The 10,098-nt window shown below is 39.8% G+C and overlaps 1 protein-coding gene across 1 annotated transcript; it reads left to right on the forward strand.

Annotated features, from left to right (window-relative positions):
* Window positions 1-931: 931 nt before the first annotated feature.
* On the forward strand, window positions 932-2,539 carry LOC311272728 (CD59 glycoprotein-like). Its single transcript, XM_084379313.1, has 4 exons — window positions 932-973; window positions 1,234-1,310; window positions 1,772-1,879; window positions 2,281-2,539. Exons 2-4 carry the CDS (start codon window positions 1,256-1,258, stop codon window positions 2,439-2,441), a joined length of 324 nt encoding a protein of 107 aa, XP_084235439.1. The 5' UTR covers window positions 932-973; window positions 1,234-1,255; the 3' UTR covers window positions 2,442-2,539.
* The last annotated feature ends 7,559 nt before the right edge of the window (window positions 2,540-10,098 follow it).

Raw genomic sequence — 10,098 nt, forward strand, 5'->3', positions numbered from 1 at the left:
TTTGGTCTCTTTCGCTAACAATCCCAGAAGACCCCCATGTTAATATTTGACCATTTGTTTCTATTGAAGACACAGAAAACGTTATAAAACAGCTGGCCACTGTAGCTCACAGCAATCATTAACCAATCAGAAGGAAATGGCACTTTTTCAACCGCAGATTAATACACATTTGATGCTCTAATGAGTATTTACAGAAGCAGAAGTCTTTTTTTTATAGACTTAATTTACTGTCTATTTTTGTTTCTTTCTCCTGGAGGTGTTTGTGTCTATAAAGTCAGTAAAGTTTACCTCTCTCAGTAGAAATGTGATGACTCCCAAATCCTTGGATATCACACATGTCTGACTTTTAGGGTGAAGCCTGCAGCAATAACAGTTTATTTGCTTACAGCATGGCTTTACAGTTCAGGCAGAGTGAATAAGTTATGAGCTGGAGCTGTTTCCAACCTCCCAAACATGACACATATATTTACAACTGCTATGTGATCCATTTTTAACAGTTTTTAACTTTTATTGTCTTTTCTTTCAGTTTGTCTTGATTCCTTGTTTCTCCCTGTCATTACCAAATCTCGGGTTAAACAGCTGTCTAACACAACACTGTGTTTATCTACAAGCTGAATTACCATAATTGGGTAATGTGTAATCAGTAACTCCACTCTCTGACCTCACTTTCCCTCTGATAGCCGCTGTGTCATCTATTCATGTATTAATCAAATAAAGGACAAATTACACACTACTGAATACAACAAATGTACATTCCTTTTCAGGAAAAAGATGAAAACAATCCGAGATAAATCTATGAATTCTGTGCCTGTGTTAAAAAGATAATCGAATCATCCGTAGACATCCAAACATAGACTCTGAACCCAAACAAACGGGTTGTTTACTTTTTGGTGGTTTTGTTGATTTTGCTGTTGCTGCTGTTACAAAAAGTCTCTTCTTCCTGAGCTGAAAGTCATTTTCTTCACATTCACAGGTGAGTGTTGGATGACCGAACAATCTGGAGTGAAAATGTTCATTTCATAGATATCTTGATATCAGTTATGTTGCCATTTATCTAATTTTTAAGTAATATTTTGTTCATTATTGGAAGGAAATTCCTTCAAATGAACAACCTCAGTAATTCTTTTTATTTTAGTTTGACGAAGCAAGAGTAATGTCTAACTCTTGACACTTCCACAGAATAAATTCCCTGCTTTTTATCTCGCTGTGACAATATTGTTTTCTTGTTTGCAGATTGACACTGTCTTCAGTCGCGATGAGGGGCTCGGTGGTGTTTTGCCTGGCTGTCAGCTTTGCCATGTTTGGATATGGTAAGAAAAAAGGGTTGAAGGAAAAATAAGTATCACTTTCATTAATTCTCGCACCTTTTTTTTTTTAATGCTCCTGAAAAGTGCAGCCAAGTCAGAGAGATGATGTGTCTCACAAAGAGGAACATTTTGGCAGATCAGTGTGAGCAGTTTGCATCTTCTGCTGTTGTGTCACTTGTTTCTGTTCACACAGAATCATTCATTATCTTTTTTAATGTTTTGGGACTGGCAGCTTGTTCTGTGCACACTGTCAACGGTGATTGATGTTAACCAAAACTTCTACTATTTCTCAAAATGTCTTACTATTCCTTTAAATGTAGAAAGATTTGACTCCTTTCTAATTAAAGCTTACTCTCAAAGATCTCTGAGAGTAGCGGTGAAATGAGGAAACTAATGATGACTGATTGTAGCCCTTCAGACAGAAGTGAAAACCTGAATCAATGAACTCTGTCTTGTTCCTTTAGGCTTCTCTCTGCAGTGTTACTCCTGCCCTGACGGCTCCGCAGAAAAGTGTGGAGTCCAGCTTGAGTGCAACCAGGGTGACGACAGCTGCCTCAAACTCAAAAGTGGTGGTAAGCATTGTGAAGGATACAATTATAAGAAGTAAAAAATCTAAAAGTGTTTCATCATAAAAGGACTTTTTCTGTCTGGTTGAGTGGGAACAAGAAGCTCAAGTCATCTCATGATATCACGTTGAATTATGTTGCTAAACCATTATGTTTTTGGGTAATAAAAAATGAGCCTCCATCAGTGATTGAATGGACAGTTTACATTTTTTCTTATGGTCCTGTCCTAGACACATTACATTCGGAGGAAAAAGCTTCTGAAAAAGTATTGGTCTTTCTTTAAACTGCCTTTCCTGTTCTTGTCACTGAAATGTACAGAACGGGAATACAGCAGGGGCTTGTTATAATAAATGTAATAGTAATGCTCACCAGACTTAAGCTGTGTCTCTCACCATGTCCCCCCTTAGACACAACCTACACCACCTGTATGAGGTACGCAGACTGCGACTTTATGACTCTGGCCTCCAGATTTACCGTCCCTGAGTTCACTTTTTCCTGCTGTCAGTCAAAACTCTGTAACGGACCTGAGAAAAGTGGGTTTCAGAAATTTTTGGATCTTTTTGGATAAGAAAAAAAACAACACAGTCTTATGTTCAGACACGCTGATTATTCCATGTAACCACTGCTGAACATTGTTAACAAAACAATAAAGTCTTGGTAAAAATATGTGCACTCAACCTGCTGTGTCCATGAAACAGATCCTGTACAGATGTGTCGTGATGCTGTTTGTAGCTCAGCGGGGTGTAACACACACCATGTCCACTCTGCCATGTATGATGGCTGGATCCATACCTATGATTTAAAGCTCTCAGTAAGAGCCAAGAAACCTAAAACAACAGCTTAAAAACAGTCTGAGGAAATACATCAAAGTTTAAGAATCTCTGCTGCTGTCCTTGAATAATAATTAATATTGCATCCAGTTTCTAAACAAGCTGCAGTATGTGTGTGTTTGTTTGTGCGTGTGTGCGCCGTTAGGCCTGTTTCTGCAGCAGTGAGTAAGTGCAATTTCTTAATTTGTTGACTTTAATTAAAAGAAGGACAACATCTGTTACCTGAAACAATGCGTGTGTGTGTGTGTGTGTTATTTGCTGTTCTCACAAGTCTCAAAATCTCAAGACAAGATTGAACGCAGACATTTATTTAGTTAAAAACAGATATTTTTCAGTTAGAAAGTAGATTTCTGGGGAATCATTATACATCAAAGTGCGTCAAATGATGCTATTCTATGCCATATATATATGTGTGTGAAGAGTGTGTGTATGTGTTTGTGGGTGTCTGTGTGTGTGCATCTGCACGTTACAACCCTGTCCAGGTGGCGAGATAATTAAAAACATTTCTCACACTTGATTTTACATTGAAATCTCAACACAAACATCTGGCCGAGCAAGGGAAGAAAAGACCAGGTGTGTGTGTGTGTGTGTGTGTGTGAATGACTGAGAAAGAGAGACTATAATAGGCTGTTTTGGGTGGTATCTTTTGGTTATGTAACAAATATAACTAAACAAGATATGTATTAAAAAAGTACGTATAATACAATAAAATAGGACATACGTCATACTTCAGCAATAAACAGTTAACAGTTTGATGGTTATTTCAACTCCATAGCCTGAATAAATGTTAGCTAAGTAAGTTTCTGCAAAACCATCAATTGGTTAAAACCGAGTGTTTCTTTATGTTGCAATTTTATGTCTGTTTAGGTTGAATTCTCTATTTCGCTGCGCTTATGCTCTGGTTAGGTTTGGGCATAAAAAACACTTGGTTAGGGTCACTAAACATCATGGTTTGGCTTAAAATATCTGTTTTGGTCGGCACGATCAGAGATGGAGATAGTCAGTTTGGTCGCCACAAAAACAGCTGGATTTATCCCCAGGCCTCCTTTAAAAAGACCCTGTTTTGTCACTATAAAAATGGCTGGATATGTCCAAAAGTCTCCTTAAAAAACACCTGGTCTCGACAAAAACAGCTGGAAATGTCACCAGTTGCCTTGTTACCTCGAAATGATAAATAATTGTAGCATATACTGTGAACATGATATGCCACGGTTGGTACAAATGTCAACCTTGGTCGTATCTGTGGTTTGCAGAAACATTAACTGCTAACATTATAACCTGGTGATTGGGCTGCACAGGTGTCTGTGTTTAAATCCCTCTCATGATGGAAGAATATATTTCAGAAGCAATGAGGGGAAAAAACTGGAAACTGATGTCTCAGCCTGTCTGATCAGCCTGTAAGACTTAAGGGGAGGGAAGCTTCTTGCTTTAAAGTCGAGTGCATTTCACAGACAAACGAGAAGCGTGACACAGAAAGGAAAAAAACAACAGCCGACACCTTGTTAAGCCTTTGTTCAAGTACTGAAATATATACACAGTACAAAGCTGGATGTGAAGCCTGAAGCAGCACATGTGAGTGTTTTAACTGAGAGCCACAAACAACAACCATAATCAGACAGAGTATCAGCTGCTTTTTGAAAGGTAGAAGCCTGTTTTTAATTAACAGCAGATGTTTTTTGGGTGGTTTAAAAACAAGAAGATGCCTCAGCGAATAATTGAAGTTTAACATTTTTGAGAAGCGTTCACGTCAGACCGTGTGAGGCCTCAGGAGCTTTCTGTTTCTCCCCACAACTCTGCCTTCCTCCTCCTATTCTCTCACCGCTTTTGGATTTGAACATAGTTAGTTAGACATAAGGCTGTTTTTATTACAAATCAAAGACTACCAGTTTTCAGTATCATGAGATTTAGTGTTTTGTCTGTTGCCATGTGCACTGGCTCGAGAAAAAGAAATGTCAGCGCTCCCACTGCTGACTGTTTCTGTGATTAATGCAACCAATTAAAGTTGATTTTATGGCAGCACTTCCTCTAAAAACTGTTAAGAATTTTGTTATGTATGTGCTTAATTATTTCATACACTATCTAGTGTTTTGTGTGTGTTCCTTATCAGTATAAGATCAGTTGAACAAGGTATGCCATGTTGAATATTGAGCTGTACAGTTGCAGCCGCTGTTTCCACCTGCATCAAATGTCTGCTCTGATCCAGAGCCGCTCACCAAAAGAAGTAGACCTCAGAGATTACTTGCAATCCCTGAATGTGACCTCCACTGTTGGGTGTTTATGTTCTGTAACGTTGACTGCCGACTGGAGCTGGAAGGGAAATGTTTCTTCACTACATTACAGAGAGGAGATGGGAAAAGAAGTGAGAGAACTGGATTCTCTGGTGAGTGCTGAGTTTAGTAAGAGGTTGACCTGAATTCAAACACACAAGTTTACGGGTTAAGTAAAGTAATCTTGCTATATGGTGGCAATAAAATCACAATGACTCAAAACACTTGTAACAGCTCGCTGGTGGTGAACACACTGATGAAAATCTTTCTGACCTGACTGTTTTAAAGTTTAGTCCCATTCCCGATCACAGAAGTAGCGACAGGCGACTCATTAAATGCACCGTTACCTTGAGTACACTTGTCAATTTCTCTGGGTTTGAACATAACAACAAAAATATGCAACAAAAGTCTATATACTTTTTATATCTTTAACATCTCATTTCAGATCTATATTGTTACTTTTATTGTTGTTTGTTGTCGCATGTATCTTGATAAAAAGGGATTGTTGTGTTATATTCTCAGTTTCAGTCTCCTACCCACTCCTTTCTTAAATCTGCTACTACTGCGACTACGCAGTGTTACTGCCTGGTGTTAACAGGCTGTAAAACTGTAACTGGTAATAAAAGACGAGCAGCAAAGCTACAGGTTCACTACCTGTACAGATAATGAGCTTTACTGTTCCTCTAAAAAGTCTTGTACGACTGGTTTGTAACTGTGTCATCCTGGTAATCGAGGCAGCAACTGGTTTTATTTCCTCTCCCTGTTGCTGTTGCATGGAAACCAGACCTGTGGAGGATTTTTGTATAATTTTCTGTATTTTTTATATATATATATATAATCTCCTCTAATCCTGGACCAATTAGTTTCAGACCAGGACAGACAAGAGGAACGTCTCCCTCTCCCTCTCTTCTTCCCTTGATGATTTTCTTTTTGTCTTCCTTCGTCGTCTCTCCAAATCTCTCTCTCTCTCTCTCTCTCTCTCTCTGTCCGTCTAAATCCGTTTCTCCGGCTTGATTTTGTGCATCAGCGGCTGCACATATAGACACTCGTGCGCCAGATCATCCACCATTAATTTTGTTTCCTATTAATCCAATTAGTTCGAAAAAATTGTTGATTTCCCTTCATCCCTTCTCTCCTCATGTCCTCTTTTTAGTCCCTCTCTGGAAAAGCCCACTACGACATCTTCTTCTTCTTCTACTACTAATATTTTTGTAATACTGGGAAAAACTACAGCAATTAAAGTGTGTACATAGTTTTCACCCTCGCCAACAGATCGAGTTGCGGGAATTTTTTAAAAACAAATTCTTTCTATCCATTCATTCGTCTCTCTGCTCTCTTGCTTTCTCGCTCTCTTGGGGGCCTTCAGGCATGTGTGTGTCTCAGAGATCCCATGGGGTGAGTGTCTCCTGGGTATCTGTGACATGTGCTCACTGGGAGTACGCAACACACACACACACACACACACACACACACACACACACACACACACACACACACACACACACACACACTCATTGTCCCAGTCGGGGGTACAGGCTCAGATCTAGGGGAGAGAGCAGCACAGCGGGAGTACAAGGGGAAAAGATTATACCTTAGGGGCTGACACACACATACAGAGACACACATATACACACACACACTGAGCGCGCAGACAAAAGCACACAAACACAACAAACTTTGAACTTTGAATGGCGAGGTGAAATTTGTGCTCTGTGTGTCACACTCTACAAGTAACTGAAAAGTTTCGTATTTGCATTAAGTTGAAAGTGACTCAAGGTTCAAGCAACAGTCATTCAAATTGCTGGCAATCGAGTCAATGATGCTTTTCAGTACTTCTTCAAAACATCTTCTGATTTTAAAGAGGGGACAGTGGAAGTGGAAAAAGTAAACACACCTATAAATTCACATTTTGTCTCCCTCTCTCTCCCTTCCTTCCACCTCTCACACACAGATTTCCTCTTTGTCTTGGTTGTATGTAATGACCACTCAAGCGTGGAGGGCCAATAGAGCTGAGGTCAAGGGTGAAAAGGGCAGGGAGGACCCGGTTCAACAGTGTCTGTGTGCGTCTGTGTTTCTGTGTGTGTGTGTGTGTGTGTGTGTGTGTCGCTGAAAGCAACTCTTCAGAACGCACACAAGCATACTTCAGGGACAGAGGACATCAGCGTGGTCGCCGACATATCTGACAGCAATTATACCAGCACTGAACTCAGATCAGCTCTCATGTCAAACTGTTTCAAGAGTCAAACCTACTGAACCACGAGACGACATGTCAGGTTTGTTGGTGAAACTGTCAGCACATGATCCCACTGTCGTTAAATTTTAACCCTGGTCTTTGACAAAAAAATCATCAAAAGTGAGTAAGATAATCTATACAGATCTTTATAGTGGATCACCATGTATCAAAGGGAAGAAAGAAAGTAGAACATACACCTACAAAAACATATTTTTCCTCTTACATATTTATCCGTTTAGATCAGGGGTTAATGTTTTTCGGGGCAACGACCCCTTAGCTGATAGAGAGACCAAGCAGGGACCCACTTCTACATATATCGTATAAAACTTTGTCACATAACAAACTGGGCATACAACAACATTGAGGGCAGACTATGGTATGGTTATAGCATGGCTAATGTAAAGCACATTAGCCTCACCCGCTGCGTTTTCTGGATTATTTTGAGTTACAAAACAAACCACTGTGGCTCAAAATGATGTATATACACTTATAGATAATGATACAGATAACTGGCCAATATGTTTCAATGATAGGAAGTTAGCTCTCAGTGATTAAGTGTGTGGTTCGGTTACAAATGTATCTTTGAAAATACATTGGACTCATTTACATGTATTAATTTTTGAAAAAATAAAAACGTCCAAAATATTATCATTCAATATTTCAGCGGCCCCCCTGCAGTAACTCTGAGGACCCTCTAGGGGTCACAGACCTTCTCTTGAAGACCAACGATCTAGATATCGTTACAGCTCAGCTGAGGAGGACACCGTTAATGTTTACGTCCTGTCCTGCCAGAGAGCAGAACAACTTTGGAGTAAAACTTAGAATGGATCAAACTTTTCAATCTGTGCAAATTAAGGTTTACATAAATCTAACATAGAGTATTACTACAAGAAATGTAACCCAACATCCATAATTATTTCTTTGAAAGCAGCGAAATTTAGTGCCAATGTATTGTGAAATGCGTCGTATGAGAGAAAACAGTGAAAGCTGATCACATAATAATATAAAACAGTTGTTGGAAGCAGATCGATAGTTTAATCTGACTGATCGAGATTTTTTTTCACAGTTTTTTCCTGTTTTATTACATGATTCTGATATTTCTGTTGATAAGGAGGTTTAGTGAGCGTTGCTATTTCTGCGTCTTTTCTTACCCTTTACCGAGTTTGTTCACGTAAAAGCATTTATTGGATCAAAGATAAAAATGTATTGAAACTTTGATACAATGAAATAAGGCAGCAGTGAGTCTGCACAGAGTCTAGATTCCATCTTTAAATATAATTGTTTTTAAGTCGTGCGTGACAACAAAGGAAAAGACAGAGAGGTGACGTCCTAGAGGGTGACGCACACACACACACACACACACACACACACACACACACACACACACACACACCCACGCTCCCATCCGACTCTGGTCCCCATATGGACCCTCTCCTGAGAGAAAAAGCTATCAGGGAGGCGTGTATGTGTGTTTTTTATGACGCGAGTGTGTGTGTGAGCAGAACAGAGGCCAGTGCACCAGTCTGGAAATAGGGGACACATTAATCTTATTTGTCATAACCTGTCCCTTGAGACGCTCGGACCCCCCCTGTCCCCGTACCCACCCACCCACACACACATACACACTGACCCCCTCCTGTGTGCTATCGGTATCTGCGACGGACAGAGAGAGTGAGGCTAATTACATGTGAGAGTTAAGACGGTGGAAACAAGACAAAGACCGTGCTGCTGCTGCTACTGTGTGTGTGTGTGCGTGTGCGTGTGTGAGTGTGAGTGTGTGCATGGCCTTTGTTTGGGTCATAATATAATTCACTTTGTGTCCTTTGCTGTTACTATATCTCAGTAACACAAATTACTCTTACCCCTCATTAGTCTATGTTGGTGTCCAAACTTTGTGTGTCCATCTCACTCGTGTGTGTGTGTGTGAGTGAGTGAGTGTGGGCAGGACAAAGGGACATTATGCAGGACTCTCACTCCTTTTCTCTCTGTTTTGTCATGGTGCTGTTGGCTAAAAGACCCCGCGGTTCTTGCTGTGAAACCTGCAACAATTTCAGAAAAAATAAGACGGTTGGATCCGATGCTTGGCTGTTACAATCAGTAACCAAACCTACGGTGACAGAAATATTACAGTTTTAAAGAACAATTTACAGATAAAGTTTTTTAACTACCTTATTCTACAAGGTTCTTTGTGGTACCTTGTAGTGTACGTCTGAACCCATTACTTCTGTGTGTGACAGATCAACCCAGTATACAGTACACTGTATACAAGCTGTCAGTCACAACTAAAAAATGATTACACACCACATGAGCCAGACACAAAAACAGTCAATAATGTGAGACAAATGTGCAAAGCCAGAGGAAAGTGAGACAGCTGAAGAAACGGTGACAGCTCTGACTAAGTCAGCACTAACACGACGACTGTGATGACCAGAATTTTTGTTTGCGGCATGAAAACAATTTTTCACCTAGTTTTCAACCAGCAGACGGATGTAGCTTAAAACACTGCAGAACCTGAGAAATACAAGATAATGCACACTGTTGCTGCTGGGTGTTAAATAGCAATAATATCAGACACAGTACACACAGTGTATTGTATTGTACTTGGCTTGTTCCAAGGGTCAGCCATTGTAACATACACATGAGAAGCTTCAGTTAATATGTGTGAAACTTTGCTTTATATTTTCCTTTGAGACATATTGCCTGTTTAATTTCTGACTTTTTTGCATCATCCTTAACATTTATCAATATTCAGCTCTTTCATGATGTCATAAAAACACATTTAAACACACAGCATGTAACTTCTGCTGCTTGTGGTCTCTTAATCCAAGTAACACCAGATATTTTCCAGAAGAAGTTGGGACATCTCCAGCCATGTTTGTGGTGACCAAAACAGGT

This window comes from Pagrus pagrus (assembly GCF_965226575.1).
Source record: "Pagrus pagrus genome assembly, chromosome: 17".
NCBI classification, from domain to species: domain Eukaryota; kingdom Metazoa; phylum Chordata; class Actinopteri; order Spariformes; family Sparidae; genus Pagrus; species Pagrus pagrus.

Excerpts from the sequence above, each read along its gene's own strand:
- LOC311272728 (XM_084379313.1), top strand. The coding sequence starts at position 1,256 with ATGAGGGGCTCGGTGGTGTTTTGCCTGGCTGTCAGCTTTGCCATGTTT. Across the intron at positions 1,311-1,771 it reads CTTTGCCATGTTTGGATATG|GCTTCTCTCTGCAGTGTTAC; the intron begins GTAAGAAAAAAG and ends TTGTTCCTTTAG. Across the intron at positions 1,880-2,280 it reads CCTCAAACTCAAAAGTGGTG|ACACAACCTACACCACCTGT; the intron begins GTAAGCATTGTG and ends GTCCCCCCTTAG.